This window comes from Parambassis ranga, chromosome 13, assembly GCF_900634625.1.
Source record: "Parambassis ranga chromosome 13, fParRan2.1, whole genome shotgun sequence".
NCBI classification, from domain to species: Eukaryota; Metazoa; Chordata; class Actinopteri; family Ambassidae; genus Parambassis; species Parambassis ranga.
Window position 1 is genome coordinate 12,449,338 of NC_041033.1, and position 13,130 is coordinate 12,462,467.

General features: G+C 40.2%; 1 protein-coding gene across 5 annotated transcripts in view; it reads right to left on the bottom strand.

Moving 5' to 3' along the window:
- Window positions 1-2,552: 2,552 nt before the first annotated feature.
- The window catches only part of septin4b (septin 4b), a 36,680-nt gene continuing 26,102 nt past the window's right edge, over window positions 2,553-13,130 (bottom strand). For 4 of the 5 annotated variants that reach the window (XR_003671554.1, XR_003671556.1, XR_003671555.1 and 1 more), the window contains 11 exons: window positions 12,094-12,190; window positions 11,882-11,968; window positions 11,670-11,793; window positions 11,451-11,585; window positions 10,369-10,486; window positions 10,174-10,275; window positions 9,578-9,674; window positions 9,283-9,445; window positions 8,873-8,972; window positions 6,748-7,060; window positions 2,553-3,555 (listed from right to left, as the gene is read on the bottom strand). Coding sequence is in view for 1 of the 5 variants with exons in the window: in XM_028419004.1 (XP_028274805.1) it covers window positions 6,992-7,060; window positions 8,873-8,972; window positions 9,283-9,445; window positions 9,578-9,674; window positions 10,174-10,275; window positions 10,369-10,486; window positions 11,451-11,585; window positions 11,670-11,793; window positions 11,882-11,968; window positions 12,094-12,190 (1,092 nt within the window). In the remaining 4 variants the exon portion in view is untranslated. Of the gene's footprint in view, window positions 3,556-6,653; window positions 7,061-8,872; window positions 8,973-9,282; window positions 9,446-9,577; window positions 9,675-10,173; window positions 10,276-10,368; window positions 10,487-11,450; window positions 11,586-11,669; window positions 11,794-11,881; window positions 11,969-12,093; window positions 12,191-13,130 lie in introns of those variants that run through there. The other variant, XM_028419004.1, reaches the window with a different exon arrangement.

Here is a 13,130-nt window from a genome sequence, read left to right on the forward strand (position 1 = left end):
CAGGGACCAAGCAGTATGAGGACAGACACACGTTTTCAATTTCAGAAAGAGAGGGACTTTATTTTCCCTGATTTAATTTGAATTACAGCAGATGATAAATAAATCAAATTTACAAACAATTGGGCCCTTAAAAGAGGTCAACAGAACACAACTCTACTTAGAATAAGACAAACGAAATGAGACCTCAACTCAACAAACAGACCTCACAACTAAGACAAAAGGGGCATATATATTGTGGCTTGATCAAACCATTACACACAAAAGGGGAAACAACTAAGACAAACACAATAACACAATAGAAAGGAAACACTTCCATCCCTAGCTGTAGAACATGGAGGGTCTGGTCCAGGTCTCGCCCATACGTCCAGCTGACTCCACCCTTCTTAGACCAGGAAGTAATGATAACTCGAAGACAAAGAAACAATGTTAAGTAACTTATGACAATACAATGTAAACCATATGTGCGCGCCTCATTTAGAATACAGTGCACTGCCAAAACAAAGTTAAATGTAAAAATAAAGCGAAATAAATGACTATAAATTGGTGTGGCTGGGCACAGCCATCACACCTTCCAACTGTAAGAACAACAACGGCGACGACAAAACCGACCGCAGCTCTGCCCTCTCAGCACGGCATCTTTCCTTTTCAGAGAAGAAGAAAAGGGGGCCTAAAATCTGATGTGGCTCAGGCAGAGTTTGCTCCCATTTGCCACTCACTGTGTGCACTTTGCACTTTTAGAAACAGTTGCCACGCCTTGTCACCACCAGTGAGGAGACAACAAACCTTCCGTGAATTGTGGTGGGAAAATACTGAATCATATTATTTGTCTTGCCTTATTTGAGTTAATCGGACTGGAGATGTGTACAGATAGATAAGAACTGCTCCTGGAAGACACTCATAGAAGGTTATTGTTTGCAGCCACAATGTCTCATGCCTGGTGGAAGTTGTAGGAGTTGAAGGACACTTTTAAGATATAAAAGATGTAACCGCCTCCTGCTCGGTGGAGAACCACTGAGAGCTGTGTCAGACCTGTTAATGTGCTTCACTCCATGCAATTGCTTGTAGTAAAATATAACTTTTCAGTGATCATTTCAGTCTTTTCAGAATCTTTAATTTTTGCCACGACAGTTCTTGGTGTCAGAAGTGGGATTCCAGGCTGGTCGTCGTCTCCCCAAGACAGTGAGTGGCCGCCCAGGACTTTGTCCTGCCTCACCCTGACAGATTTAAGGACGAGAGGGCTGCCTGGCAGATGACGGCGTTCGCCTCAGAATCCAACGAACTCAAATTAATCAGACATACGGTAAAGGGGTCTTACTGGCATGATCACTGATTAAGAAACAACAAGGGGGGAGAAAGGTTGATGACTAGGCCCGCCTTACGTTGCCACGTGAAGGCTGTCAAATATTCACACGAGATTCGCCAGTGTTAAGGCGAATATCTACACAGTGCCAGTGTAGAGGCAGAGAAATATTTACACATTCACGCAGAGACGTCTGGTAAATTAAGACCCAAGTGCTAGGAATATGGGGTCAAGAAGTAGTAAGGGGGCTAAAGATCGACTTTCCTCACCAATTTTTGATATGATGACTAAAAATTATGGTGTTGTCTGACTTATGTGAAAGAATGGACTGACAACAGAGGTTTCTCAGACAAAGGGAGTGGAGGACCAATTAATAAAATAATTGAATGAATTAAAATCAAAAAATAAAATCAAAGGTGATGAATTGAAACATTTAAAAAATCATATTGTGTGCTTGAAGGTGTGTGAGAAAAGAGAAAGACAACAACTGCAGAAAGAAATGTGTCGAAGTGTGAAAGATTGTGAAAGATGTGAAGAAGGTACAAAGAAGGCAGATCGGATGGAACAGGGAAAAGCAACTGATAATGCACCCATGTCTTCTCTCTATCCCTCTCTCTGGCTGGCGTCCGAGGCAAACTACAAAATGAAGATGACATGGCTATATGATGGTGACATGAAGGCAGCAGCAGAGAAAAACGTGCTGAAGATGGCGTTCGCTGAGGGCCTGATTAAACCTGTGTCTGATCACATGCAGGCCACACTGGTGGGTGAATGGGCTCAAACCCACATCAAGGAAATCCTCAGACACGCTAAGCAAGCGGAACAAAAGGTAAATGAGAAAAAACAAAGGGAGTCTGATAAAGCTGAAAAGGCAGCTTTACACGCCAACCTCACCATGGCCCAGCTTGGAGGATTTCCAGCATCACAGAGGGGCAGAGATTACCGCCGGAGAGGGAGAGGAGGAAGAGGAGGAAGAGGACATGGAACTGATCAATATGGCCCAGATCAATGCTTTCGATGTGGTCCAGAGACTGCCCACAGGCCAACAACCGCAGAAACAAGGAGTGTTACTGCCCTGTGACCTCACTTGCCTCGGACTGACTAACTCCAGCTTCAGAGGGTGATGTAGAGACACACACACTCACACACACGCCTTTTTCGCTTTGCAAAGAGCTGCTTGCAACTGACCCACTGCTTGAGCAATTGTTTTTGAAACGTAAAGAGTTCAAGATTAATTGATTAAGCATGAAATTATATTTTATTACAATATTAGAATTTGTACATGTCTCACCATCCTTGTTTCATTTATAAATTTAATACATAAATATACTATGTAGCATAACAAAAGACAAATTTAATATAAAAGAAATTCAGAAACAAAAGCATTTCATGACTCTGGGATAGAATCTCAACGGAATGTAACCTTTTAACTTTTAAACTGAAAGTCACTGATGTCAGAGCAGAGTCATTTAATATCCACAAAAAGTTTGTAACAGAAATGATTGGCAATTATGATCACATGGTAATTTGATCATTAGTTTTGGCATTGATAAATTATTAAAAAAAATCCACACTCATTACAGGTTCGTCATTGGTTATAAGGTAAATGGTAAAGTTAGTACTCCTCCTATACAGGAGTTCTCCTGAACTGAGGACATGTAGGTATAACCACTGAAGGATATAAATACAAAATATTTCTCAACTGTTGATCTGATAACCCTATGATCACCAAACTGATGCAACAAAACAATCAAAACACATGCAAAAAAAAATAAATACACTGCATGGCCTTTAATGCAACCCTGCCCTCTGACACTAAGCTCATGCAAATCTAGGGTCTTGTCCCGGACCAACAACTCTGTTTTGGGGAATTCTCCAAATAATGATACAGGACTTCTGTCATGACAAACTAAAGTACTTCATCTAAATTGTTGACATGAAATAAGCCAACACTGAGCAGTGCCACAGACACCCATGATGTCAGGCGCTGGAGCTGATGAGTATAATTAACATGCAAAGAATGAAAAAAATAATATTTACATGAATCTTCTTGTAGACATGAAACCGAATTAACCAAGAGGAACAACAACGCCCATATCATAACAAACAGTGTGATATAGAAAATGTATGCAGGATGACCTATAGAGAAATAAAAATACATCTGACGTGTGCTTCTGAGTCACCAGACCCCATGTAAAGAAAAACACCACCCACTGATCATGTGGCTAATAGTTCAGATATGTGAAGGTTTAACCCTCATGCGTTGTTCGGGACATTTTTGTCCTCTGAGAGAAATTTTTCTGTTTATTTTGGCCATAACTTTGTCAATATGTGGACAAATTGAATCATTTTTCCTCAATAAGCTTAATTTTACATAAATTTTGTTAATATGATTTTAAAATTTTTCATAGGTCAACGGTACACTGTGGGCAAATTTTACCCCCTAATGTGTTGTTCGGGGACAAAAACGTCCCCTAACTTTAACGGTTTTAAAAATATATTAGATAAATATTTTTTTGAAATTTTTTTGCATAGACCTTTTAATTAACTTCAGTTCTAATCAACAGTAGTGAAAAAATCATTTTCCCCCAGGATTTTAACCCTTTAATCACCAATTTTATAAGGGGTGGTGCTGAAAATTGAAAAAAAAACACACAAAATGGCTCATTTTTAATAGAAAAGGTGAATGTGGACTGGATTCTTTTTAATCTTTATTATAGTCTTGGTCATGTCAAACATCAGTAAAAAAATTGACTTTATTGCATTATTAGTTTTTGCACAGCACTGGATTTTCTTTTTTTCTCCCATTTTGTCCCATAGACTTACATTATAAACACACTTTTTTGACTGCACAGCCATGGCACTAAATAATCATGCATTCTTGATTGTTGGTGGTTTACCCTGTTGGTAGGAGGTAACATTTGTGATTTTTACAGTTAACAACTTAATTACCATATTAACCCTTTACCTGCAGGCCTGTGCTCATGTACTGTAGTTTCTGGCTTAAGTATATGGAGTTATAGGGAGTATTTTAGCACATAATTGTGTGTCTACACACTGTGTGTGTATGTTAGAGAGGAAGAGAGCCATTTGCACACTGTCAGGGAAGGAAAGTCAGGAAAATAAAGTTACTAAGTAAGTGAAGTGTACCTAATTCAGACGTACAACGGCAATGCATAAGCATGTAAAATGAAAACATCCAGGAGTTCTGGCGTCTGAAGTTGTGGATGGGTAAAATAGCTGTTTTTTTTTTTTTTTTTAGCTTTCGGAAAACACGTCCTCCAGTAGAGTGACTTTACTTTTAGGTTAGTGTCTCAGTTGAGATCACTGAATTAGTCTAAGTGAGGTCTAAGTGCCCCTTTTCCATGGTGTGTTGCGCTCCACACGACCATACGTACATGTGCATGTTACTAAATAGACACCATAGATAGATAACTTGATAACATAATAAATAATCATTGACTAACCAAATCTAATCTACAGTTTAGTCCCCTACTAAAATTAGTATTAAAAGTAGTTTAGTAAAGTAAAGTAAAGTAAATTTGTTGCAGCCCTAAAAGTAAGTGCCGGGCCCTTTGATGCTGAGAGGTTCAGACTAAACAAAACAAAAACACTAGTGGACTTGCATGCATCCTCCTGGTCATTTAATGGTGACAAGAGCAGCAAGCAGCATGAAGAGAGGATTCACCTGTGCATGAGTGAAGGATTCACTTGTGAACGAATGAAGGATTCGCTTGTGAACAAGTGACGGATCTACTTGTGCAGCCTTCACAGCTTCACAGCCTGGCCCTTCATAGAGCCAGGCTGCACAATCATTTCCAGAGATTGTGCACAAGTGAATCCTCTCTTCATGTTGCTTTCTGCTCTTCTCACCATCAAATGACCACAAGGTCACATGTAAGACCACTTGCCTTTTTGTTTTGTTTAGTCTGCACCTGTAGACATCAAAGGGCCACACGTGCATAGCAACACTTTCTTTGTTTTTGTTTACTATGAAGACTCTGTGGTTGTGTGTACTCACAGACAACAAGATCAGTGTGCAAATGGCTCTCTTCCTCTCTAACATACACACACAGTGTGTAGACACACAATTATGTGCTAAAATACTCCCTATAACTCCATATACAAGCCAGAAACTACACTACATGAGCACAGGCCTGCAGGTAAAGGGTTAATATGGTAATTAAGTTGTTAACTGTAAAAATCACAAATGTTACCTCCTACCAACAGGGTAAACCACCAACAATCAAGAATGCATGATTATGTAGTGCCATGGCTGTGCAGTCAAAAAAAGTGTGTTTATAATGTAAGTCTATGGGACAAAATGGGAGAAAAAAAGAAAATCCAGTGCTGTGCAAAAACTAATAATGCAATAAAGTCAATTTTTTTACTGATGTTTGACATGACCAAGACTGTAATAAAGGTTCAAAAGAATCCAGTCCACATTCACCTTTTCTATTAAAAATGAGCCATTTTGTGTTTTTTTTTTTCAATTTTCAGCACCACCCCTTATAAAATTGGTGATTAAAGGGTTAAAATCCTGGGGGAAAATGATTTTTTCACTACTGTTGATTAGAACTGAAGTTAATGAAAAGGTCTATGCAAAAAAAATTCAAAAATATATTTATCTAATATATTTTTAAAACCGTTAAAGTTGGGGGACGTTTTTGTCCCTGAACAACACATTAGGGAGAAAAAAAGAAAATCCAGTGCTGTGCAAAAACTAATAATGCAATAAAGTCAATTTTTTTACTGATGTTTGACATGACCAAGACTGTAATAAAGGTTCAAAAGAATCCAGTCCACATTCACCTTTTCTATTAAAAATGAGCCATTTTGTGTGTTTTTTTTTCAATTTTCAGCACCACCCCTTATAAAATTGGTGATTAAAGGGTTAAAATCCTGGGGGAAAATGATTTTTTCACTACTGTTGATTAGAACTGAAGTTAATGAAAAGGTCTATGCAAAAAAAATTCAAAAATATATTTATCTAATATATTTTTAAAACCGTTAAAGTTAGGGGACGTTTTTGTCCCCGAACAACACATTAGGGAGAAAAAAAGAAAATCCAGTGCTGTGCAAAAACTAATAATGCAATCAAGTCAATTTTTTTACTGATGTTTGACATGACCAAGACTGTAATAAAGGTTCAAAAGAATCCAGTCCACATTCACCTTTTCTATTAAAAATGAGCCATTTTGTGTTTTTTTTTTTCAATTTTCAGCACCACCCCTTATAAAATTGGTGATTAAAGGGTTAAAATCCTGGGGGAAAATGATTTTTTCACTACTGTTGATTAGAACTGAAGTTAATTAAAAGGTCTATGCAAAAAAATTTCAAAAAAATATTTATCTAATATATTTTTAAAACCGTTAAAGTTAGGGGACGTTTTTGTCCCCGAACAACACATTAGGGTAGTGTTTGCGAACAATGCATGAGGGTTAAACCAGCAGAGGTTTGCTTGTTCTGCAGCAGTGGTGAGATTCTGGAGAAGATAAAGGGAGTTGCTAAGCTGCAATTGTCAGAACATTTTAACACCTCCTCGACAGGTCCCTGATTCATGTGTAACATGCGGTTGATGAGGCTGAGTCGTGGCTGGGTGTCAATGTTCAAGAGTGGAGTAAAGGTTGTCCTGTGTGTAGTTTTTATCCCAGTGAGACACACACACAGTGTGACGTGGGGAGTCCTGTGTTAATGGCCGTCTTTCTGAGTGATCATATGATCCTGGATCCTTTGCAGCATCTCCTGCATCCGCCGCAGCTGTGAGGAGAGAGGAAATGGATGTAGTGATTTTGATAGTGGAGTTCAGTCTGAGCTCATCAACAAGCCACACAGGCTTTTATCCGGAATGATTATTTACACATGACTGCACACAACAGATCAATAACACTCAGGACAGCAGTCTGTTCTTTTAGCTCATGTGACCAGCTGCAGCGAACCAGTGAATTCAATCCTGCCTCCACTCTCATTTTTTATATTAGAAGCAGCAATACAAAATGAATTTATATATTTATATTAGTTACCTGTTTTTTTTCCAGCCAATTAATCTTTTTTAATTGTTGGAAATTGGCACATGTTAATATAAAGATTTGCTACTTGCTAATTCATATTTGCTGAGCAGTGATTGTACTTGGTGCAGTAAAACATGTGGGCTGACTTTATTACACAGAAAATAATAAAAACAAATGAGGAAAAAATAGTGTCTTTATTTAAATATTTTTTTTTCAGCAATAGGTGGGGAAGAAGGGAAGGAACTTAAAACATATTACTGAAAAATCAGATGTATATGGTAATTGATCCAAACTGCTTAGAGCATCAGGGTTGCGGTAGCAAAGGAGGGAGTCAGTTGAGCAAATTCATACAGACCTCCTTATTTCCATTTCTTTAGGAGTCTAACTTGCACGGCAGGCTGGGAGGCCCAGGACCTACTAGAGGAAGCTGTCCTGGTATTTGGAGGAGCTAGAGCAAGTAGCTGGAGGCCAGGATGTGTCCTCCTGTTGCTATGCTGACCGTTTATCTGACTATATTAACTATGTTTGCCTGTTCTGGATAACCTCATTGTACCGAATACTAACTCTATATAGCTTTTTATTCCTGCCCCGTGCACCTTATAATAAATAAATAAATATCTATATCTATACGCAACATTTCTTTTCAGAAGACTCTCCCTCCGCTAATTAACAGACACAAAAAGTAAATTTTGGCTTAAAGGTACGGTAGGAGATTTCATTCTGATGCACTTTTTGTTAAATTAGTGTAACTTCTCTTTACAATCCGATAGCAACCGTTTAGTTTGGCAGTTTCGCTTTAAAACGAAGAATATGAATCATCTGTGGAAGCTACAAAACGCTAAAAACATCAGCCAATCCTGCGAGGCGCCCCTGCGTGCAGTATTGGCTGGTTGTCACTCTCTTCCTGCTCTGCGCACACCAGAGAGGTACGTGCATGATGGCTGAAGTCACAGACTGCAGCTCGTCTTCAGGTAATGCGCGTCCATGTGATTGGAGGCGTGGCTTCGGGGTGAGCTCCGAGACAAAGGGGTGTGTGTTTACTTTCAAAATCTCCTACCCTACCTTTAAGGCCTTCTATAACAGTTGATCCCAGCAGTGTTTCACAGTGTCAGTGCTGAACCTGCTTTCTTATTATCTCTTCATTAAAATTGACACTGAAAGTGTTTGGAAGTGTAAATATTAAACACTTTAAATGTGTACCTTCGGAAGAAGTTGTGAAACTGCTGTATGTCTGATGATCCAACTCTGGATCATTATAAATATTTTCCTACACAAGTCTGAAGGACGTGGGGGCTACATGTCAAATCACCCAATAGAGTAGATATAACATTTTATGTTTTTTGTCATTGTTCTGACTGCTCTTCAATGAAAGCTTATGTGAACGTCTGTGCACTACACACACTCAGAGGGCTGTGTCGCCTTTCAGATCTGAGTGTGTCTCTGAGCTGGGCTGAGGCTCTAAATGCTCATGGTGGTCTGGACTGTGGTCATGCTCGTGCTCATGGTCATGATCGTGATGGTGGTGTTGATGTGACTCTGGTTCATGGTCAGCGTGCCGTACCTCCTCATCTTTCTCTCGGATGAGCTTTTCTGTTTCGCTCTCCGTCACTGTGGGCACCACGGGGATGGGGAAGTCTGTGCCGCTCTCCCTCGTTAGTTTACTGCAGAAAGATAGATGTCTTAGGGAAGCATCTCAGACTTACAGGTGGAAGCAGCTTCCATCAGTAGGTTTACTACAAAGCGTGCACACACACAATACAGTAAGCCTCTGTGATGTGTAAACTTGTCTAATGACTACTAAACAGCACGGTATTGTGTGCACCTAGAAATGAGTGGAAAAAAACACAATATCACAAAATTAACTAGATTTTTGTTATTTTGCTTTCATTACAGTGGACAGGAGAGAGCAACACAAAGCAATAAAAGGGCAAGAGTGTAGATGACACGCAGCAGGCTTCAGTGTGATCATACTTGCGGTTGCGTTCCTTAACAACCATGCGGGTCATGCTCTGGATGCACTGGGCTCTGTAGTTCTCGTAGTGGGTCTCCCGGGTCACGTCCTTCAGGTCTTGCATGTGTGTGCGAACAAGCATGTTTCTCAGCTTCACAAAATCACAGTGTGCCGAGTTCTCCACTGCAAATCACAGCATGAGGATCAGCTATAGATTCAGATTCCTCATATAATGAATCATCAGCACCATGCAGGCAGTGATGAACACAAACCAGAGGACAAGGGTTTTTTAATGTTATGTTTAAAGGTGCCTACCTTCTACAATGCCCCACGGGTAGAGTCGGCCTCGCACCCGCTTCCCTTTGGCCTCGACCACTGTGTTGCTGCCAATTACTGCAAAGGGAATGCTTTCCTAGGAAGAAACAGGACCATAAAATTATGCAGGAGCAGAACAAATGGACCAGATCAGTGCTGAGTGCTTCAGTGTGCAGATGTTGGTTAGAGGTTAATTTGCCTCGTCAGTGTTTTTTGTCTTCTGTATTTTTCCTTATCCCTGTCTAATCCTGCCAGAGCTAAAGTTCCTGGTTTTAATCCAGATTTTCTTGGCTTTCATTTCTTTCATTCTTCCACAGTTTCAGTAATTAATGCACTCCTCTTATCAGACACACACTGACTGCTGCTGGCCTACGATGTGAAAAGAATGGACAAAGGTTCTCTCATCGTGACTGTGAGATCTGCATTGACTGACTTAATATATCAATATATATATAATATAGTTGGACTATTCATTACTACACTATATAATTTGATTTAAAATGAGGTGTGTCATCTCATTTAAACATCCTGCAAACCACAAACAGAGCAGTAGATAATGGGAGCATTTGAAATTTGAAAGCAGCTCTGGAGCTCACCTTTAGCTCCAGGTCTTGCTGCTTGAATTCTTCATCTTCATCAGAGTCACAGTCAGGGAACTGGTATATCTTGATACCATACTGCTCAATCTCCTCTCTTATCTGCAGGAACAGTCATGTCATGTCCTCTATGTAATTACAGTTTCAGTTACTGGCTGAAACACCTGTTAAGAAATGGTTTACTGATCAGCTTGCCTTAATTTTCTTTTTCTTCACTTCACTAGGTGTGAGTGTGTCTGCTTTGGCCAAGATAGGGACGATGTTGACTTTCTCATGCAGAGCCTTCATGAATTCCACATCCAGAGGCCGAAGACTAAGAGACACAAACACAGTCATAAAGCTTAATGACACAATGGTCCCTGTGTAGTCTTTTAACAGCTCATGTGATTTACTACTGAAGAAGGCAACAATAATTAGAAAGTGATATTTTTGTTGTTAAATATTGTCAGTGGTCCAAGAGTTGAACTGCATATGCATGTAAACACATCTCCTTTAGCGTTAGGCCACCGGCCTTTTACTCCCCCCTCTTATTTTATCATATTTACAATGAATCCACACGCCTCATTTGTATTTGTGTGTTAGCAGATTGACACTGATTTGATGTCATAAAATAATATCTGTTATCTGGCATGGTTTCTCAGACTTGGTTCTGCATTTTCTTTAATTATGCAGAACAGATGCACCACTAGCACACGAATTTGGTTATTTTGCTGTTAAAACTTCTTTCATATTAATCACCAACTTGGTAGAAAACTGACCCTATTTAATGCGTACCGACTGAAACTGAACAACAGAGGGAGCAGTTTCTCCACTCCGTCACTGGAAGTGCACCACAGCATTACTTGCGTTTTATGGTAGATTAGCTTCTTGATGAGCACAGTGATGTGAAACAGTGCATGTGCACAAATGCACTGAAAAATACAACATCAGCACTCAGCACAAACAATTGATTAGTGTGAAAGCACTGCACCAGATGTAAATCCAACTGAAGGCAGTGGAGAGCTGCTTTAACTCAGGGAAAGAGCTGCTGCATTAACAATTTATGAAGGTGAATGTGCTACAAGTAAATACTGGTACAGTAGAGTTTCTATGGCTTGTGTGCACAGGACAGAGGCTGTGAATTGCACAGGTAAATGATGAGGGAAAGTGGAGGTAATGGTAAATGGCTGATTTTCTGATAATCCCTTACAGAGATTATGCAACAGAGATGTTAACAAGTAATAAAGAGAGTGAGCAGGCTAACTATTCTCTAGAGGAGAACTGCAACTTTGTCATACCCATGACCAAAGGGTGAGATGAAATAGAGGCAGCAGTGAACACGGTTGTCCTGGATGTTCTTGCGGTTGAGTCCACTCTCATCCCTGAAGTACTGCTCAAACTGCTGGTCGATGTAGTCAGCCACTGACTTCCAGCTAGAATGGAAACACACAGGGTGAACTACAACACATGGCTCCCACCACACAGCCAAAGGTGAATTAAAGATGTTTAATACGTACCATTCAGTGTTGTTTACAGCATCCCCAAACCCAGGGGTGTCCACTATGGTGAGCTTCAGTTTGACTCCTTTCTCCTCTATGTCCACTGTGTGTTTGGTGATTTCTACTGTTTGTGTAATTCGCTCTGGGAAAAACACAAACAGCCATGACTTACTGTACAAATATCATCAAACAAAGCAGAAATAAATAATCAAACAATGTGGACCTCTCACCTTCAGCATTGAGCAGCTTCCTATCTTTGTACAGATCTGTGAGAAACAGACTGTTGACCAAGGTGGACTTTCCCAGGCCAGACTCACCTTCAAACAAAAAACAACAAAGAGAGAAACACAGCAGGGCTTAAGACTTAGCAGTCATTCTCAGTCTTCAAAGTAAAAGGGGGGCTTAAGATCAAATGTCTGCTAATGTGCAAACTCAGATTTACCTGCCACCATAAGTGTAAAGTCGAATCCTTTCTTGACTGACTTACGGTGTACCTGGTTTGGCAGTGTGGCAAAACCCACATATTCCTTATCCTGGTCCTGAAAATACACACAGAGATAAAAGGAGTGTGTCAGGGAACCACATTCTCTAATGATATATGACGATTCAGGAATCCAAGAGCAGAAAGCAAAATATCACATTCCACCACAAGAAACCCAGCACAAATAAACAAAAAAAAAAAAATCAACATAGTACTTCTACACTTAAATACAGTCTGTACAAGCCCGGTCATGTCAGGATACCAACCACACACATATAGGTCAATTTAAAAGCAGAACTAAAGCACACACAGCTTGTTTATCCTCTCTGGGTTTTGTAACCTTGTATTACCTCATTATTGTCGTATGGGTCAAATAGACCCCAGGGGCTCTTTGGCCTGGAGGGACTGGGGGAGGAAGACAGGTCAAACTCCACACTTCTGCTCTGCGGCAAACTGGGTTCTGAACCTATATCTGACTGGGCTCTGCCAGCTGCAGGGGGCCGCAGATAAGACGGGGTGTGGGGGCGGTCTTCACCCTCAGCCTCCCTATCTGCATCATGAGCCTCATGGCCATGATGGTGCATGTGGTCATGGTGATGGTGGTGGTGGTCGTGCCCTCCATGGTGGTAAGGGTCTTGCATAATGCTCTCCACTTCTGAGTCGTCTGAATGGCTTGAATGCTAAAGGTGCCAATAAGGTGTGAAAAAATACAAGGTAAAGATGAGAAAAGAAAAGGTAGTACGTTAAGGGAGGAGGGAAGTACGGAGATCCCAGGGGCAGAAAAAGCACACTTTCAGAACCGGGTTTAATATTTGATGGTGATGGCTTTAAATGTTTGCAGAATTCAAATCAGAAGAACTACAAAAAGCTTCCATATAGGCTGAACATTGAGACACATGTGAATGAGCTTTGAACTATGCAAGAGAAACACGCTACATGTTGTGAGGGAGAACTGGTCGCCTTTCGATTACTATTTAATGTAAATGGATCCTGTTGGT